The 19818-nt window shown below is 47.9% G+C and overlaps 1 protein-coding gene across 1 annotated transcript in view; it reads left to right on the top strand.

Annotated features, from left to right (window-relative positions):
- LOC140371348 (alpha-2-macroglobulin-like) overlaps positions 1–17269 on the top strand; it is a 45002-nt gene extending 27733 nt beyond the window's left edge. Inside the window, exons 17-35 of the mRNA XM_072458452.1 lie at positions 47–173; positions 333–450; positions 1178–1406; positions 2137–2263; positions 3917–4038; positions 4111–4162; positions 5167–5250; positions 6444–6620; positions 8849–8924; positions 9452–9608; positions 9970–10044; positions 10171–10333; positions 10724–10905; positions 11050–11274; positions 14630–14736; positions 16394–16475; positions 16593–16686; positions 17034–17126; positions 17202–17269. Coding sequence (XP_072314553.1) covers positions 47–173; positions 333–450; positions 1178–1406; positions 2137–2263; positions 3917–4038; positions 4111–4162; positions 5167–5250; positions 6444–6620; positions 8849–8924; positions 9452–9608; positions 9970–10044; positions 10171–10333; positions 10724–10905; positions 11050–11274; positions 14630–14736; positions 16394–16475; positions 16593–16686; positions 17034–17126; positions 17202–17254 — 2343 coding nt within the window. The 3' untranslated portion in view covers positions 17255–17269. The remainder of the gene's footprint in view (positions 1–46; positions 174–332; positions 451–1177; positions 1407–2136; positions 2264–3916; positions 4039–4110; positions 4163–5166; positions 5251–6443; positions 6621–8848; positions 8925–9451; positions 9609–9969; positions 10045–10170; positions 10334–10723; positions 10906–11049; positions 11275–14629; positions 14737–16393; positions 16476–16592; positions 16687–17033; positions 17127–17201) is intronic.
- Positions 17270–19818: the final 2549 nt, after the last annotated feature.

Below are 19818 nucleotides of genomic sequence, written 5' to 3' on the forward strand. Positions count from 1 at the left end.
TCTGCTGGACAAATGAGGGATTGCACTGACTTGTGGTTCTTTGCAGAATCGAGGCCTCAAAATGGCCACCAACCTTTTCATCCGAACGCCGTCTTGTGTGGACTTCAGGGGGTTCCAGTTTTATCAGCACTTGCACCACGACTATGACTATGTCAAGTCAAACCGACGCGGCAGTGAGCATTTTCTTCAATTCATATTTCACGGGGTCACATGGGGCCGGATCATCTCTTAATCTAAATGATCATAATCATATTTGAAATGACACTTTATAAACGTCATGATGAAGGGAAAACGTGTCGTTTAACGTGTTGTTGTGGTTTTGTTTGTTGTAGATAGAATAATGTTTGCATCACCTGTCAGAGTTTCACACCCTCCCCCGCCGCCTCCTCCAATCCAGACCGTTCGAACCTTCTTCCCCGAGACCTGGATCTGGGACCTGGTGGAAGTAGGGTGAGTCCTGGTTTAGTCCTGGTTTAGTCCTGGATTAGTCCTGGTTTAGTCCTGGATTAGTCCTGGTTTAGTCCTGGATTAGTCCTGGATTAGTCTTAGTTTAGTCAGGGTTTAGTCTTAGTTCTGCACTAAAACCTTTTTCAAAGTAGTAGTAGTAGTAGTAGTAGTAGTAGTAGTAGTAGTAGTAGTAGTAGCAGTAGCAGTAGCAGTAGCAGTAGCAGTACTAGCAGTAGCAGTACCAGTACTAGCAGTACTAGCAGTAGCAGTACCAGTACTAGCAGTAGCAGTACCAGTACCACCAGTACTAGCAGTACTAGCAGTAGCAGTACCAGTACTAGCAGTACTAGCAGTACTAGCAGTACTAGCAGTACTAGCAGTACTAGCAGTAGCAGTACCAGTACTAGCAGTACTAGCAGTAGCAGTACCAGTACTAGCAGTACTAGCAGTACTAGCAGTAGCAGTACCAGTACTAGCAGTACTAGCAGTACTAGCAGTACCAGTACCAGTACTAGTAGTACTACCAGTACTAGCAGTACTAGCAGTAGCAGTACCAGTACTAGCAGTAGCAGCAGTAGTAGTACCAGTAATAGCAGTAGCAGCAGTAGTAGTACCAGTAATAGCAGTAGCAGCAGTAGTAGTACCAGTAATAGCAGTAGCAGCAGTAGTAGTACCAGTAATAGCAGTAGCAGCAGTAGTAGTACCAGTAATAGCAGCCGTGTGTTTGCAGAGAGTCTGGCCAGGTGGCGCTGCCACTCACCGTTCCCGACACCATCACCACGTGGGAGGGCGGGGCCTTCTGTCTGTCGCCGGAGCGGGGAATGGGCCTCGCCGCACGGCAAGAGCTCATTGTGTTCCAGCCGTTCTTCCTGGAGCTCATGCTGCCCTTCTCCATCATCCGAGGGGAGAGCTTCGAGCTGAAGGCCACCGTCTTCAACTACCTGTCCTCCTGCATCATGGTCAGCAGTACTTCACGTAGTAGTAGTAGTAGTAGTAGTAGTACTTCAGCATAAAGAACTGTCTGTCCCCCTCTGATGGTTTAAAAAGGTATTACAATCACGTCCATCTGAAGTTTCTGCTCTGACTCAGTTTAATATTTGTGGCCGCTCCATGTTTAGTCCTGACTCTGGCACCAGCAGGAGGCCGGTCCATGTTTAGTCCTGACTCTGGCACCAGCAGGAGGCCGGCCCATGTTTAGTCCTGACTCTGGCACCAGCAGGAGGCCGCTCCATGTTTAGTCCTGACTCTTGCACCAGCAGGAGGCCGGTCCATGTTTAGTCCTGACTCTGGCACCAGGAGGAGGCCGCTCCATGTTTAGTCCTGACTCTTGCACCAGCAGGAGGCCGGTCCATGTTTAGTCCTGACTCTGGCACCAGCAGGAGGCCGCTCCATGTTTAGTCCTGACTCTGGCACCAGCAGGAGGCCGGTCCATGTTTAGTCCTGACTCTGGCACCAGCAGGAGGCCGCTCCATGTTTAGTCCTGACTCTTGCACCAGCAGGAGGCCGGTCCATGTTTAGTCCTGACTCTGGCACCAGCAGGAGGCCGGTCCATGTTTAGTCCTGACTCTGGCACCAGCAGGAGGCCGCTCCATGTTTAGTCCTGACTCTGACACCAGCAGGAGGCCGTGTGGCACCAGCAGAAGGCCATGTGTGTGTGTGTGTGTTTGTAAGTGTCGTTGTCGCCCTCAGATGGACGTTCGTGCTGCTCCGTCCTCAGACTTCATTCTGACCACTCTGTCCTCGGTCCAGTACACGTCGTGTCTCTGTGGGAACGAACGCAAGACCGTGAGCTGGACACTGCTGGCCTCGGCCCTCGGTACCACACTTTAAAGCCGCACTGGGGAACATTTGACCTTCACTGGTTTAAGACTAGTTTTAACCTGACTCGCTCCATGTGTTTCACTCTGGACTGACTTCTACACATTTATCCACCAGGAGGCGCTCTCGCTGAAAGAACAGGACCTGCACTTGGTTTAGTCCTGGTTTAGTCCTGGTTCAGCCCTGGTTTAGTCCTGGTTTAGCCCTGGTTTAGTCCTGGTTTAGCCCTGGTTTAGTCCTGGTTTAGCCCTGGTTTAGTCCTGATTTAGCCCTGTTTTAGTTCTGGTTCAGCCCTGGTTCAGTCCTGGTTTAGTCCTGGTTTAGTTCTGGTTTAGCCCTGGTTTAGTCCTGGTTTTGCCTTGGTTTAGCCCTGTTTTGTCCTGGTTTAGTCCTGGTTCAGCCCTGGTTTAGTCCTGATTTAGCCCTGGTTTAGCCCTGTTTGGCCCTGGTTTAGCCCTGTTTGGCCCTGGTTTAGTCCTGGTTTAGCCCTGGTTTAGCCCTGTTTTGTCCTGGTTTAGCCCTGTTTGGCCCTGGTTTAGTCCTGGTTTAGCCCTGTTTGGCCCTGGTTTAGTCCTGGTTTAGCCCTGGTTTAGTCCTGGTTTAGCCCTGTTTGGCCCTGGTTTAGCCCTGTTTGGCCCTGGTTTAGCCCTGGTTTAGTCCTGGTTTAGCCCTGTTTGGCCCTGGTTTAGCCATGGTTTAGCCCTGGTTTAGCCCTGGTTTAGCCCTGGTTTAGTCCTGGTTTAGCCCTGTTTGGCCCTGGTTTAGCCCTGTTTGGCCCTGGTTTAGCCCTGGTTTAGCCCTGGTTTAGTCCTGGTTTAGCCCTGTTTGGCCCTGGTTTAGCCATGGTTTAGCCCTGGTTTAGTCCTGGTTTAGCCCTGTTTGGCCCTGGTTTAGTCCTGGTTTAGCCCTGGTTTAGTCCTGGTTTAGCCCTGGTTTAGTCCTGGTTTAGCCCTGTTTGGCCCTGGTTTAGCCCTGGTTTAGCCCTGGTTTAGCCCTGGTTTAGTCCTGGTTTAGCCCTGTTTGGCCCTGGTTTAGCCATGGTTTAGCCCTGGTTTAGCCCTGGTTTAGCCCTGGTTTAGTCCTGGTTTAGCCCTGTTTGGCCCTGGTTTAGCCCTGTTTGGCCCTGGTTTAGCCCTGGTTTAGCCCTGGTTTAGTCCTGGTTTAGCCCTGTTTGGCCCTGGTTTAGCCATGGTTTAGCCCTGGTTTAGTCCTGGTTTAGCCCTGTTTGGCCCTGGTTTAGTCCTGGTTTAGCCCTGGTTTAGTCCTGGTTTAGCCCTGTTTGGCCCTGGTTTAGCCCTGTTTGGCCCTGGTTTAGCCCTGGTTTAGTCCTGGTTTAGCCCTGTTTGGCCCTGGTTTAGCCCTGGTTTAGCCCTGGTTTAGCCCTGGTTTAGCCCTGGTTTAGTCCTGGTTTAGCCCTGTTTGGCCCTGGTTTAGCCATGGTTTAGCCCTGGTTTAGCCCTGGTTTAGCCCTGGTTTAGCCCTGGTTTAGTCCTGGTTTAGCCCTGTTTGGCCCTGGTTTAGCCCTGGTTTAGCCCTGGTTTAGTCCTGGTTTAGCCCTGTTTGGCCCTGGTTTAGCCATGGTTTAGCCCTGGTTTAGTCCTGGTTTAGCCCTGTTTGGCCCTGTTCCAGCCTCTGGTTCTGCCGTTTCCAGGTGACGTGAACGTCACGGTGACGGCCGAGGCAATCACGTCGGCGGTTCAGTGCGATAACGAGATCCTGAGCGTTCCTGAACAAGGCCGAGTCGACGTCGTGACCAAAGTGCTGCGCGTGGAGGTCTGTGTCCACGGCAACCACACCAGGAAGTACAAACATTTATGATGAAATTCATGTTGTTCTTCCCCTCAGGCCGAAGGAACCCAAGTATCAAAGGCCTACAACTGGCTCCTCTGTCCTAAAGGTGCCACATTACTTTTTAAATATATATATATATATATATATATATATATATATATATATTATGATTATTAGCGCAGACATCACATTATTTACTGTATTTTTAAAGATTTCATGGCAAGTTTACAATATGAAATGATTTATTTACCTGTTTATTATTATTTCGGTGTAATCCCTCATTCGTCCAGGCGTGTTCCATTGTAGAAAAAGCTTAGCATCTAAATGTCCTGGTCCTCTACCTCTCCAGGGGTTCAGAATACCATTGTAGACTACAGGCAGGTTGAATCTTAGCCCTCCATTTCTGTTTAAAGAAGGCTCCTCCCAATGGGCAATTCTCTTATTGACAATGACTCTTGGATGAGTCGAAACGTCAAATTTTTCTAACTGAGTCCAGATGAAACAACTGAAGCTTTTTCTACACTGTTTATTATTAATTTACCTACCGTATTTTCCGGACTATTAGTCGCACGCAATGCATAATATATAAGTCTCACTGGAGTATAAGTCGCAAGTTTTTTGTGGAAATGTATTTGATAAAACCCAAGACCAAGAACAGACATTTGATCTTGAAATGCAGTTTAAAATAATAACAGATGAGAGAACATGGTGACTAGGTGTACGTATGCTAACGCTAACACCTTCAGCTACATGACGTATGCTAACGCTAACACCTTCAGCTACATGACGTATGCTAACGCTAACACCTTCAGCTACATGACGCACAGACAGAACTGTGGTAAGTGTCTGGTATGTTAACATCTCTGGTTTAGTCCTGGTTTAGACCTGGTTTAGCCCTGGTTTAGTCTTGGTTTAGACCTGGTTTAGTCCTGGTTTAGCCCTGGTTTAGTCCTGGTTTAGACCTGGTTTAGTCCTGATTTAGTCCTGGTTTAGTCCTGGTTTAGTCCTGGTTTAGACCTGGTTTAGACCTGGTTTAGTCCTGATTTAGTCCTGGTTTAGCCCTTTTGGATATTCCTCGTGAGGATGTTGATCGCGTGCGATTGTTTCCAGGGGAACCTCTGAAGGAGCAGCTGGAGCTGACGCTGCCAGACAACGTGATCCCGGGATCGGCCCGAGCGTCCGTGTCCGTCCTGGGTAAAACACTCGCCGCTCCGCTCCTCGGCCACAGGGGTCAAGCGGGGGTCAAACGGGGGTCAATCGGGATTCAAACGGTCACAAATGGCACAAGTTCACAGTTCTTTAGGTCTGGTTTGGGAGGTCTCGGTCTCGGTCAGGTTCATGTGGCCTGTGTTTCCTGCTCATGTTCTGGCTCCACATCGTGAGACACTGTCATCAGAAAGACGTTTAGTACTTCCTGGTTTGTGTGTGTGAGGGGCGTGGCTAAAGCTAGCGTGAACAGGAACGGTTTTGCCTCATTTCTTTGACTTCTCTACAAAACCTCCACGCCAGCAAGGTTAGTTTAGTCCTGGTTTAGTCCTGGTTTAGTCCTGGTTTAGGCCTGGTTTAGTCCTGGTTTAGCCCTGATTTAGTCCTGGTTTAGCCCTGGTTTAGTCCTGGTTTAGCCCTGATTTAGTCCTGGTTTGGTCCTGGTTTAATCCTGGTTTATTCCTGTTTTAGCCCTGTTGAATCTCTGGTTTAGTCCTGGTTTTAGTCCTGGTTTAGTCCTGGTTTGGTCCTGGTTTAGCCCTGGTTTAGTCCTGGTTTATCCCTGATTTAGCCCTGGTTTAGTCCTGGTTTAGCCCTAGTTTAGTCCTGGTTTGAACCTCTCTTTATGTCACACTAATGCTAATGCTAATGTCAGACGCATTATGACCTGGAAATATCCTATTCTGGCTCTTGACAAAGCGAGTGTCGTGCGGCGATAAACAGGAAACAGCTGTTGCTAACGTGCTTTGCTAGCTTTGCGTTGCTAAGGCTCCACGTAGTCGTTAGCATCAGTGGAAACGCGGCGCTTTAGCACGAGATCGAGTCAGAGTTTTAGAGACAAATGATTCTTTAGTGTTTCTCTGCTTTTTGCCTCTTGTTTTGGAGTCTGCGTTCTCTCTCTCGTCCAATCATCTGGCTGTGCTGTGAAGCTCCTCCCCCTGAGGTAAAGTCCACCTGGAGCCCCAGAGCCAGAGCGCTTTGGGAGCCAGAACCTCTCAGGGGCCACTTTGGATCCAAGACACGGCCCAGACCAGAGACTTAAGACAGAGACAGACTTTAGGACTGGACAAAGTGAACCAGTGGAAACGTGGCTGTGTGAAACCTTTGACCTCTGGAGTTTAAACGTCTCCTCGTGGCGTCTTAAACGTCCCGTGAAATGAACCTGGACTCGTGTGTCTCAGGGGACATTTTGGGCCGTGCCATGAAGAACCTGGACGGCCTGCTGAAGATGCCGTACGGCTGTGGAGAGCAGAACATCGCGCTGCTCGCTCCAAACATCTACATCCTCCAGTATCTCAAAGACACTCGGCAGCTCAGCCCCGACGTGATGGACCGAGCGCTCAAGTTCCTCAGCAGCGGTGAGAACATCTGCCTCAGGCCAAAGAGGACCAGAGGCACACACTTCATAATGTTGGTAGAAAATGTTTTTTTGGGGGAAATTGATGGAAAACTTGAGGAAAAATTGGTGGAGAATCGTTGGGAATTGGGGGGGAAAGAAGGGGAAAATTTGTGGAAATTTGGTGAGAAAATTTAGGGAAACTGGTGGAAAAATAAGGAAGGAATTGTTAAGAATTGGTGGGAAAATTTGAGGAATTATGGGAAGATTTTGGAAAAAAAATATGAAAAATCTATGAAAAACTTGAGGGAAAATGTGTTTAAAAAAATGGTGTAGAATTGGTGAAAAATAAGTGGAAAAATTATGGAAATTTGGTGGGAAAATTGACGGAAACTTGTTGAAAACAACTAGAAAATTGGAAGGGATTGGTTGAGAATTAGGGAAACGTTGGTGGAAAATTATAGGACAATTAATGGAAAACTTGAGGAAAAATTGGTCGAGAATCGTTGGGAAATTGGGAGAAAATAAGTGGAATTTGTGGAAATCTGGTGAAAAATTTTAGGGAAACTGGTGGAAAACAAGTACAATATTGGTGGAAGGAATTGGTTGAGAATTGGTTGAAAAATTTGGGGAAATTATGGGACAATTTTGGGGAAAAATTTGGAACTGGTGGAAAACAAGTAGAACATTGGTGGAAGAACTGGGGGAAAATTTAAAGAGATGTGACCGAGACAAAGGGGGGGAAATGTGGGAAAGTTGGTTGAAAATTTGACAAAAACGGGTGGAAAATAAGTATAAAATTGGGGGAAGGAATTTGTTAAGAATTGGGGAAGCATTGGTGGAAAATTGTAGGACAATTTATGGAAAACTTGAGGAAAAAATTGGGGAGAATCCGTGGGGAATTGGGGGGAAAAGAAGAGGAATTTATGGAAATCTGGTGGAAAAATGTAGGGAAACTGGTGGAAAACAAGTGAAATTTTGGTGGAAGCAATTGGTCGAGAAATGGGGGGAAAATTATGGGACAATTTGGGGAAAAAATTGTTAAACATTGGTGGAGATTTGGGAGAAAATTGAGGGAAACTGGTGAAAAATGAGTAGAAAATTGATGGAAGAACTGGGGGGGGGAAATTAAAACAGATGCGACCGATACATTTTTATTTTCTGATTTATTGTTTGGAACAAATGTGGGGAAATTTTTAGACAATATGACAAAAATGGGTGGAAAATAAGTACAAAATTAGAGTAAGGAATTGGTTGAGAATTGGGGGAAAATGTGTGTAAAAAATTGTAGGACAATTTTTGGAAAACTTGATGGAACATTTTATGAATGTTTTTTTAAAAAAAATTGAAAAATAAGTGGAAAAAATATGGAAATTTGATGGGAAAATTGAGGGAAACTTGTGGAAAACAAGTAGAAAATTGAAATTGGGGGAAGGAATTGGTGGAGAATTTGGGCAAAATATGTGGGAAAATTGGACAAAAATGTAAAATTTGCGAGCCAGAGGAGAATTAACGAGCAGATGATGAGGATCTTGAGGTCATGGCATGTAGAGACGTGAGATGTACAGAGGGGGCACCGTGGAGCAGAAGAGTGACTGATTTGTATTATGCAGGATACCAGAGGAGTGACAGATTGTGTTATGCAGGATACCAGAGGAGTGACAGATTGTGTTATGCAGGATACCAGAGGAGTGACTGGTTTGTTTTCTGAAGGATACCAGAGGAGTTACTGGTTTGTGTTATGCAGGATACCAGAGGAGTGACTGGTTTGTTTTCTGCAGGACACCAGCGGAGTGACAGATTGTGTTATGCAGGACACCAGCGGAGTGACAGATTGTGTTATGCAGGATACCAGAGGAGTGACAGATTGTGTTATGCAGGATACCAGAGGAGTGACAGATTGTGTTATGCAGGATACCAGAGGAGTGACAGGTTTGTTTTCTGCAGGATACCAGAGGAGTGACAGGTTTGTTTTCTGCAGGATACCAGAGGAGTGACAGATTGTGTTATGCAGGATACCAGAGGAGTTACTGGTTTGTTTTCTGCAGGATACCAGAGGAGTGACTGGTTTGTTTTCTGCAGGATACCAGAGGAGTGACAGATTGTGTTATGCAGGATACCAGAGGAGTGACAGATTGTGTTATGCAGGATACCAGAGGAGTGACTGGTTTGTTTTCTGCAGGATACCAGAGGAGTGACTGGTTTGTTTTCTGCAGGATACCAGAGGAGTGACTGGTTTGTTTTCTGCAGGATACCAGAGGCAGCTGAACTACAAGCACAGCGATGGCGGCTACAGCGCCTTCGGCCGAGGACAAGGAAACACATGGTCTAGAATGTTCTTTTATTCATTTACATCAAACTCCTCCAAATAAACACGTGTAAATATGACGTATGAACGTAAATATGAAGTATGAATGTAAATATTAAGTATTAATGTAAATATGAAGTATGAACATAAATATTAAGTATGAATGTAAATATGAAGTATGAACATAAATATTAAGTATGAATGTAAATATGAAGTATAAATGTAAATATGAAGTATGAACATAAATATGAAGTATGAAGTGTAAATATGAAGTATAAATGTAAATATGAAGTATGAACATAAATATTAAGTATGAATGTAAATATGAATATGAAGTATAAATGTAAATATGAAGTATGAACATAAATATTAAGTATGAATGTAAATATGAAGTATAAATGTAAATATGAAGTATGAACATAAATATGAAGTATGAAGTGTAAATATGAAGTATAAATGTAAATATGAAGTATAAATATGAAGTATGAAGTATAAATATGAAGTATGAAGTACAAATATGAAGTATGAATACTCATTTGCATCAGGCTGACGGCGTTTGTGGTTCGCTGCTTCGCTAAGGCCCAGGCGTTTGTCTTCATCGATCCGATCACGCTGCACATGTCCAGGGGGTGGCTCCAGAGGATGCAGAAGGACGACGGGTGTTTCCGGTCGTCAGGGAAACTCTTCAACAACAGGATGAAGGTGAGGCCTGGTTTAGACCTGGTTTAGTCCTGGTTTAGTCCTGGTTTAGACCTGGTTTAGACCTGGTTTAGACCTGGTTTAGACCTGGTTTAGTCCTGGTTTAGTCCTGGTTTAGTCCTGGTTTAGTCCTGGTTTAGTCCTGGTTTAGACCTGGTTTAGTCCTGGTTTAGTCCTGGTTTAGCCCTGGTTTAGTCCTGGTTTAGTCCTGGTTTAGTCCTGGTTTAGTCCTGGTTTAGTCCTGATTTAGTCTCTGAGCCTGGAGGTTCCACGGGCGGTATACAACGGGCACAGCCCCTCTCAGGGCGCGGGTCGGGTCATTGCGGGATAGTCCCGCCGTGTGATTGGCCTGTGTGTTCTTCAGGGCGGAGTTTCCGATGACGTCACGCTCAGCGCTTACATCACCGCCGCTTTTCTGGAGATGAACTCGTCCAGAACTGTAAGTACTTCCTCCGTCGCCCGTAGAGGAGAACATGGCTGACTCAAGGTTCTTCTGGTTCTTCTGGTTCTCCTGTTTTTTCTGGTTCTCCTGGTTCTCCTGGTTCCTCTGGTTCTCCTCGCTCAGGACCCGGTGGTGGAACGCAGCCTCTCGTGTCTGAAGAACCACTCGCAGAACACGGAGAACGTCTACACCACGGCGCTCATGGCGTACGTCTTCAGTTTGGCCGGAGACGCCGAGACTCGCGCCGAGCTCCTGAGCGTCCTGCGCTCCAGGGCCACCGAGCAAGGCAAGTGAAGCTCCTCCCCCTTTTACGCTTCAGTGACGAGCCTCTGATGCTGAGAGTTCATCTGAGCTCCACGTGTTCATCTGAGCTTCACTGAACTGGTGTGTTCAGTAAAGCTCTGGTGTGTTCAGTAACGCTCCGGCGTGTTCAGTAACGCTCCGGCGTGTTCAGTAAAGCTCCGGCGTGTTCAGTAACGCTCTGGTGTGTTCAGTAACGCTCCGGCGTGTTCAGTAATGCTCTGGCGTGTTCAGTAACGCTCCGGCGTGTTCAGTAACGCTCCGGCGTGTTCAGTAACGCTCTGGCGTGTTCAGTAAAGCTCCGGCGTGTTCAGTAACGCTCCGGTGTGTTCAGTAACGCTCCGGCGTGTTCAGTAACGCTCTGTGGCGCCCTCAGGTGGTCAGATGCACTGGGCGTCCTCCTCCTCGGCCTCGCTCTCGGTGGAGATCTCCTCGTACGTTCTTCTGTCCACTCTGACTCAGGCCTCTGTGGGCGTGACCGACCTGGGCCACGCCTCCAAGATCGTGCGATGGCTCACGGGACAACAGAACCCCTACGGAGGCTTCCAGTCCACCCAGGTACTACTAATACTGCTACTGCTACTACTACTACTACTACTACTACTACTACTACTACTACTACTGAACCCAGTCTACTCAGGTAAATTGTTACTCTGATCACTTGTTTCAGAAGTGATTACTTGAGCGTGTAATTCCCCTCAGGACACGGTGGTGGCGCTGCAGGCTCTGTCCCTTTACTCCACTCTGGTGTTCAGTCCGGGCGGCTCTAGCTCGGTCCTGGTCCAGGATCTGACCCGTCCCACAGTCCAGCCTTTGTCCTTCACCGTGGACCAGAGCAACAAGCTGCTGTACCAGGAGCGTCCACTGGGAGGCGCCACAGGGCAGTACGGCCTGGAGGTGACGGGCAGCGCCTGCGCCTCTGTGCAGGTCAGTCACCTCTGTGCAGGTCAGTCGCCTCTGTGCAGGTCAGTCGCAGTCGCCTCTGTGCAGGTCAGTCGCCTCTGTGCAGGTCAGTCGCCTCTGTGCAGGTCAGTCGCAGTCGTCTCTGTGCAGGTCAGTCGTCTCTGTGCAGGTCAGTCGCCTCTGTGCAGGTCAGTCGCCTCTGTGCAGGTCAGTCGCAGTCGCTTCTGTGCAGGTCAGTCGCCTCTGTGCAGGTCAATCGCCTCTGTGCAGGTCAGTCGCCTCTGTGCAGGTCAGTCGTCTCTGTGCAGGTCAGTCGTCTCTGTGCAGGTCAGTCGCCTCTGTGCAGGTCAATCGCCTCTGTGCAGGTCAGTCGTCTCTGTGCAGGTCAGTCGTCTCTCTGCAGGTCAGTCGTCTCTGTGCAGGTCAATCGCCTCTGTGCAGGTCAGTCGTCTCTGTGCAGGTCAGTCGCCTCTGTGCAGGTCAGTCGTCTCTCTGCAGGTCAGTCGTCTCTGTGCAGGTCAGTCGCCTCTGTGCAGGTCAGTCGTCTCTGTGCAGGTCAGTCGTCTCTGTGCAGGTCAGTCGCCTCTGTGCAGGTCAGTCGTCTCTGTGCAGGTCAGTCGTCTCTGTGCAGGTCAGTCGTCTCTGTGCAGGTCAGTCGCCTCTGTGCAGGTCAATCGCCTCTGTGCAGGTCAGTCGCCTCTGTGCAGGTCAGTCGCCTCTGTGAAGGTCAGTCGCAGTCACCTCTGTGCAGGTTCTCCTGTTTTTTCGCAGGTCAGTCGCCTCTGTGCAGGTCAGTCGCAGTCGCCTCTGTGCAGGTCAGTCGCAGTCGCCTCTATGCAGGTCAGTCGCCTCTGTGCAGGTCAGTCGCAGTCGCCTCTGTGCAGGTCAGTCGCCTCTGTGCAGGTCAATCGCCTCTGTGCAGGTCAGTCGCAGTCGCCTCTGTGCAGGTCAGTCGCCTCTGTGCAGGTCAGTCGCCTCTGTGCAGGTCAATCGCCTCTGTGCAGGTCAGTCGCAGTCGCCTCTGTGCAGGTCAGTCGCCTCTGTGCAGGTCAGTCGCCTCTGTGCAGGTCAGTCGTCTCTGTGCAGGTCAGTCGCCTCTGTGCAGGTCAGTCGCAGTCGTCTCTGTGCAGGTCAGTCGTCTCTGTGCAGGTCAGTCGCAGTCGCCTCTGTGCAGGTCAGTCGCCTCTGTGCAGGTCAATCGCCTCTGTGCAGGTCAGTCGCAGTCGTCTCTGTGCAGGTCAGTCGTCTCTGTGCAGGTCAGTCGCCTCTGTGCAGGTCAGTTGCCTCTGTGCAGGTCAGTCGCAGTCGCCTCTGTGCAGGTCAGTCGCCTCTGTGCAGGTCAGTCGCAGTCGCCTCTGTGCAGGTCAGTCGCCTCTGTGCAGGTCAATCGCCTCTGTGCAGGTCAGTCGCAGTCGCCTCTGTGCAGGTCAGTCGCCTCTGTGCAGGTCAGTCGCCTCTGTGCAGGTCAATCGCCTCTGTGCAGGTCAGTCGCAGTCGTCTCTGTGCAGGTCAGTCGTCTCTGTGCAGGTCAGTCGCCTCTGTGCAGGTCAGTTGCCTCTGTGCAGGTCAGTCGTAGTCGCCTCTGTGCAGGTCAGTCGCCTCTGTGCAGGTCAGTCGCAGTCGCCTCTGTGCAGGTCAGTCGCCTCTGTGCAGGTCAATCGCCTCTGTGCAGGTCAGTCGCAGTCGCCTCTGTGCAGGTCAGTCGCCTCTGTGCAGGTCAGTCGCCTCTGTGCAGGTCAATCGCCTCTGTGCAGGTCAGTCGCAGTCGCCTCTGTGCAGGTCAGTCGCCTCTGTGCAGGTCAGTCGCCTCTGTGCAGGTCAGTCGACTCTGTGCAGGTCAGTCGTCTCTGTGCAGGTCAGTCGCCTCTGTGCAGGTCAGTCGCAGTCGCCTCTGTGCAGGTCAGTCGCCTCTGTGCAGGTCAATCGCCTCTGTGCAGGTCAGTCGCAGTCGTCTCTGTGCAGGTCAGTCGTCTCTGTGCAGGTCAGTCGCCTCTGTGCAGGTCAGTCGCCTCTGTGCAGGTCAGTTGCCTCTGTGCAGGTCAGTCGCAGTCGCCTCTGTGCAGGTCAGTCGCCTCTGTGCAGGTCAGTCGCAGTCGTCTCTGTGCAGGTCAGTCGCCTCTGTGCAGGTCAGTCGCAGTCGTCTCTGTGCAGGTCAGTCGCCTCTGTGCAGGTCAGTCGCAGTCACCTCTGTGCAGGTCAGTCGTCTCTGTGCAGGTCAGTCGCAGTCGCCTCTGTGCAGGTCAGTCGCCTCTGTGCAGGTCAATCGCCTCTGTGCAGGTCAGTCGCAGTCGTCTCTGTGCAGGTCAGTCGTCTCTGTGCAGGTCAGTCGCCTCTGTGCAGGTCAGTCGCAGTCGCCTCTGTGCAGGTCAGTCGCCTCTGTGCAGGTCAGTCACCTCTGTGCAGGTCAATCGCCTCTGTGCAGGTCAGTCGCAGTCGTCTCTGTGCAGGTCAGTCGTCTCTGTGCAGGTCAGTCGCCTCTGTGCAGGTCAGTCGCCTCTGTGCAGGTCAGTCGCAGTCGCTTCTGTGCAGGTCAGTCGCCTCTGTGCAGGTCAATCGCCTCTGTGCAGGTCAGTCGTCTCTGTGCAGGTCAGTCGTCTCTGTGCAGGTCAGTCGCAGTCGCTTCTGTGCAGGTCAGTCGCCTTTGTGCAGGTCAATCGCCTCTGTGCAGGTCAGTCGTCTCTGTGCAGGTCAGTCGTCTCTGTGCAGGTCAGTCGCAGTCGCCTCTGTGCAGGTCAGTCGCCTCTGTGCAGGTCAATCGCCTCTGTGCAGGTCAGTCGTCTCTGTGCAGGTCAGTCGTCTCTGTGCAGGTCAGTCGTCTCTGTGCAGGTCAGTCGTCTCTGTGCAGGTCAGTCACAGTCGCTGGAAACCAGAATGAAGCAAAAGTAAAACATCTTTACAGCAAAAAATAAGCAGTTTTTAATTTCCGGGTAAAAATGTCAGTTTGTTTTTCTGTGACAAATAATGGGGAAAAAAACACTTGTCTTTCCTTCAGCTCCACAAAAAGTACAATTTGTGGTGAAGTATGTCGTATATTTGTAGATAAAATGATAAGCGGGAGTCAAATATTGGGCATTATATTAGCCCATGTTTTGAAGACTGAATGTGAATATGTTTTTAGTTTATTGTTACATGTTGCACATGTGTCTTAGTCCTGGTCCTGGTCCTGGTCCTGGTCCTGTCTTTAGTCCTGGTCCTGGTCCTGGTCCTGGTCCTGGTCCTGTCTTTAGTCCTGGTCCTGGTCCTGGTCCTGGTCCTGTCTTTAGTCCTGGTCCTGGTCCTGGTCCTGGTCCTGTCTTTAGTCCTGGTCCTGGTCCTGGTCCTGGTCCTGTCTTTAGTCCTGGTCCTGATTTAAGCCCATGTCTCGGGCCTTTGTTTTCAGATCTCGACGCACTACAACATCCCGACGCGGTCTGAGGTCAAGACTCTGGGGGTGAAGGTCATATCTGAGTGTGAAGGTCGTTCCATGCAGCTCATTCTCCAGGCGCTGTAAGAACTCACCAGGAGAACATGAGAAAGTGTATCCTAGCAACCCACTCTGAAGGTGGAAACCATCTGAAATACAACCTCAAAGTGACTATAGTTTATTGGGGGGGTCTGGGGGTCCTCAACCAGAAAGCTTTAGACAAAAATCATATCATTTTCTGCATTCTGGTGTATTTTAGATGTAATAATAATAGTAAATATAGCCGCAAGCGGCAATGATCGGCCCTCGCCACGCCGCCGCCACACCGCCGCCACGCCGCAAGAGGAGGGGGCGCTAACGCGCCCCAATTGTCCTTTTATTACGCTAAACATAACTAAACATTTAACCTCCATATAAAATCTGTAGGGGGCGCTGTGGCGCCAAATGAATTTATTTCACTTCAAGTAGGTTTAGGACAAAGAGTTTAACAACTGATTCTAATTTGACGCAATTCGGACTTTATCTGCGCAAACGGCAGAAATGTTAAATTTGGGAGATTTCTGAAATTCTAGCTAAAGTTTGCGGCTTTGCCGCACAGAGACCGTGACAGGTATCAATGTAATTTGGATAACTTTTGATGTCCCACTCCTCAGTAGCATTTTCACCAAATTTCAGCTTTTTAGGGCCAACGCCCTGGGAGGAGTTCGTAAAAGTACGACGTTTGGAAAAACTCCGAAGTCATGTTTAGCCATTTTTGAAGCAATATGGCCGACATTTGGTTCGGGGGACGGCGTTGCCGTAATAATATTTTTTACTTCTCTTGTCACCATCTACCTCTGCGCCAAATTTCATGATTCTACGATCAGATTTTTTTTGGGTCATTTCCCATCTCTCAATGCATTTTTGGTACATTTGGTGGCGCTGACGCGCCAATTTTTTTTATTTTAGAAAAGGGAAATAGCCAGAATGTAGAGAGGCACGATTTTTAGAGGTGTGCAAATTTTTGTGACTTTTCGTCAATGTTCACTGGGTGAAAAATAGGGGGGTTGGTCCCGAGAAGAAGAAGAAAGAAAGAAAGAATAATATTCCGATGCGAAAACAATGTTTCCCATTTTTCAAATATCATAAACTATACATTTTCGGAAAGCGCTCGCGCTTTCCTACCTCATGGTGTGGGTCCCTGGTCACTGACGGGTACTTTCGATAATTTTGAGTGGGCTCCGCCCACTTTGTGTTTTTGGCCCTCTATACAGTAATAATGTTCAATTTTTGCATTACATGCTTATATGCACGGAACATGCAAGAGATGGGGAACGTATTCGTGAGGTACTTAGCGCAAATGAGTGCTTTATATGGGGATGACGACCGCGAAGCGGTCGTCATCCCAATGTAAAGTGCTCGTTTAGTGCGAACTTTTGCACGGGCTTCGCCCGTTTACAACGGTAATGTTCCATTTTCCTACAACTAATTAGTATGCACGGGGCGTGCATGAGTGGAGGAGTGCGTTAGTGAGTGTTTGGAAGTGGGCGAGCGCTTTCGCAGCCGTGCTTCGCACGGCCTTACGAGATTAATAGGCCTCTCGCCAGCTTGTGGCGCTCGGGCCTAATAATAAAAGAGTCCCCTGTACATGGAGTACATGGAGTACATGGAGTACATGGAGTACATGGAGTACATGGAGTACATGGAGTACATGGAGTACATGGAGTACACGGAGTACACGTTGACATGACTCTGCTGCAGGTACTTTGGGGAGCAGAACAGCACAAACATGGTGATCCTGGACGTGAAGATGCTCTCTGGATTTGTGGCTTCTCTCAAGGATGTGAGTAATTTCCACACTTTCCCTCGTACTCGAGTACTATCGAACTCTCTTACTTGAGTAGTAGTTTCCCTAAATACTTCTGCTCGAGTAATAGTACTGTGAAGTGACGTCATGCGTGTTGTGTCTCAGCTGCAGCGTGACACTCGACTTGACCGCGTGGAGGAGAGCGGCGGCCATGTTCTCATCTACATCCGCGAGGTGAGTCACCACAGTAACCAGGGTTCTATGAGTCAAGGCCACACGTATCACAGTATCACAAGTTATGAATATGAATATTACCTGAGTTATGAATATGAATATTACCTATTAGTATATTAGTACTACAGTATTAGTACTATAGTATTAGTACTACAGTATTAGTACTACATATTAGTACTACAGTATTAGTACTATAATATTAGTACTACAGTATTAGTACTACAGTATTAGTACTATAGTATTAGTACTATAGTATTAGTACTACAGTACATGCTTTTAAGTCCCTGTTCTGGGACGAACAGGGACTGTTTTAGTCCTGGTTTTGTACCTGCTTCACTTTGTCCCGACAGCTGTTCAAAGGAAGGTGGGCGATTCCTCTGAGTCTGACACAAGAAACTGTGGTCGAGAACCTCAAACCCGCCGTGGTCAAAATCTACGACTACTACCAGCCAAGTACCTCAATACTGCAATACTTTCAATACTTTCCATCAGGTACAAGCCATAATCCCTGTACTTGTGCTGTTTCAGGTGACGAGGCGGAGACGGAGTACACCTTTACTTGTGCTGCACAGGACGCTTAACTTACAAATAAACCAGATAAAAACACAAATATGTCTTTAAATCACAAACAAAAGACATTATTGAAGTGATGACGCAGTAACTTTTCGAATATGACTTAGTTTGGAGGACAGAACCTGTGCTAAATACTTTCATTTCTGTTAAGTTGCAGTTTGTAAAAAAATCTGAGTTTAAAATGACAGGAAGTGGAGCTGAATCCCTCTGTGATGTCATCAGTGTGCGACACAGAGACAGTTTGAACCATGATTGGACTAAATAAAGGTGTTTTATGGTCTTATTGTGTCAGATCAGAACTGTTGTGTCATTTATGTGGAGTTTGGCTCTTGTTTACAGTCTGGTTGCTATGGTAACAGCTGTGACATCACCTCTGGGTCATATCTGTGCTCACGTCCAACCAGGAAGTATAATCATAAACTTTACACAAACGGTCAAAATGTTGAAAATTCTCACAAACACAATATTTTAGAGTGAATTTTGTATTTCTTTAGTATTTGAGTAAACTGACTGAAAAGAGGTCAAAACAGTTATAAATCAGGGTTTGGGGGCGGAGCTACTTTAAGGCCTGATCTTTGTGTCTCTGTGGATTTAAGAACTAGAAAACTCCCAAAAATGTTGTACCTTTATTTATTTATCATTGACAGGAAGCATAAAAGTTTACAGCAGGCACAAATACAGCACTCTGATTGGCTAGAGACAAGTCACGTGACCCCCGTCCTCTGTGACACCCCCACGTCCTGCTGCGATACAATCCTTTACAAAATACACTCATTACATTCTCTCCTGACGCAAATCTTTGGGATCGACCTTTTTTACGTTTGTGTTTTTGAGTGAAATTGTCGTAGAAAAAGTTATTGGAGACCTGGACATTGTTGGTTTCACATGATCAAATATTAAAATACATCGTGGAGGATATTATTGCATTCAAATGTGCTCTACAAATCGTTTTATTGCAGAAATAAAAAAGGGAAAATGAAACGGGTTTAGGTACGTTTCCACAAAGCAGTAGAGTCCTCATTTAGTCTTCATTTAGTCTTCATTTAGTCCTCGTTTAGTCCTCATTTAGTCTTCATTTAGTCCTGGTTTAGTCTTCATTTAGTCCTGGTTTAGTCTTCATTTAGTCTTCATTTAGTCTTCATTTAGTCCTCATTTAGTCTTTAGTCCTTATTTTGTCCTCATCTAGTCTTCATCTAGTCCTCATTTAGTCCTCATCTAGTCCTCATTTAGTCCTCATCTAGTCCTCATCTAGTCCTCATTTAGTCCTCATCTAGTCCTCATCTAGTCCTCATTTAGTCCTCATCTAGTCCTCATTTAGTCCTCATTTAGTCCTCATCTAGTCCTCATCTAGTCCTCATCTAGTCCTCATCTAGTCCTCATTTAGTCTTCATTTAGTCCTCATCTAGTCCTCATCTAGTCCTCATCTAGTCCTCATTTAGTCTTCATTTAGTCCTCATCTAGTCCTCATCTAGTCCTCATCTAGTCCTCATTTAGTCTTCATTTAGTCCTCATCTAGTCCTCATTTAGTCCTCATTTAGTCTTTATTTAGTCCTCATTTAGTCCTGGTTTCGTCCTGGTTTCGTCCTGGGTTTAGTCCCGGTTTTGTCCCAGTTTAGTCCCAGTTTAGTCCTGGTTTTGTCCTGGTTTAGTCCCGGTTTCGTCCTGCTCAGTGGAAACATCGCAGTCGACGATAACCCTGCACTTCCACGTGTCGTCCTCGGGGGGCGCTCCTGGTCTTGGCTTTTAGAGCATATTTTACACAGTATTTACAAAAACAAAGACACATAGTCCAACACATTTGTGGCTAAAACGGCCCAAACACATTCACGGCGTCGGGTTTGAGCGATACGTGGCGAGGGCGGGTTTCCCAACTGATATTTACAGAGTATTTAACGCCGCGATAAAACACACGAGAAGAACATCGTTATTGACATCGTAAGCAAAAGACGACACATGGCTTTAGTCCAGCGCATCACCGTGGCTTTTGGGAGAAGAGTGCAAAACTGAGAAGGTCCAGGGACGCCTTCAGAAGACCCACGTTTGAGACCCACGTTCAAGACCCACGTTCAACACCCACGTTCAAGACCCACGTTCAAGACCCACGTTCAAGACCCACGTTCAAGACCCACGTTCAAGACCCACGTTCAAGACCCACGTTCAAGACCCACGTTTAAGACCCACGTTTAAGACCCAATTTTAAGACCCACGTTTAAAATAAACTTGAATGAGAACACTTTCCTCGTCATTACTTTACTCAAAGTCGTATTTCGATTGATTCTTTTATGTTTGAGTTGATACTGTTTTGTCCCGCAACTGAAGCGCCAGTGTTTTCACCCACCCCCTAGCTCCGCCCACATCTCAGACTCAGAGTGACACATGTCGAGTTCTAAAATGCCACGTGGCCACTTAGTTTTCCAGAATAAAAACACGTAAATGACAATCTGCTGCTTGTTATGGCAAAATGTCACTATAAAGAGGAGGGGCTTATTACAATGAAGAGGTGGGGCTTATTACAATGAAGAGGTGGGGCTTATTACAATGAAGAGGTGGGGCTTATTACAATGAAGAGGTG

This window comes from Eucyclogobius newberryi, unplaced genomic scaffold (genome assembly GCF_026437365.1).
Source record: "Eucyclogobius newberryi isolate DKJ021-1_F unplaced genomic scaffold, fEucNew1.0.hap1 SCAF_218, whole genome shotgun sequence".
NCBI classification, from domain to species: domain Eukaryota; kingdom Metazoa; phylum Chordata; class Actinopteri; order Gobiiformes; family Gobiidae; genus Eucyclogobius; species Eucyclogobius newberryi.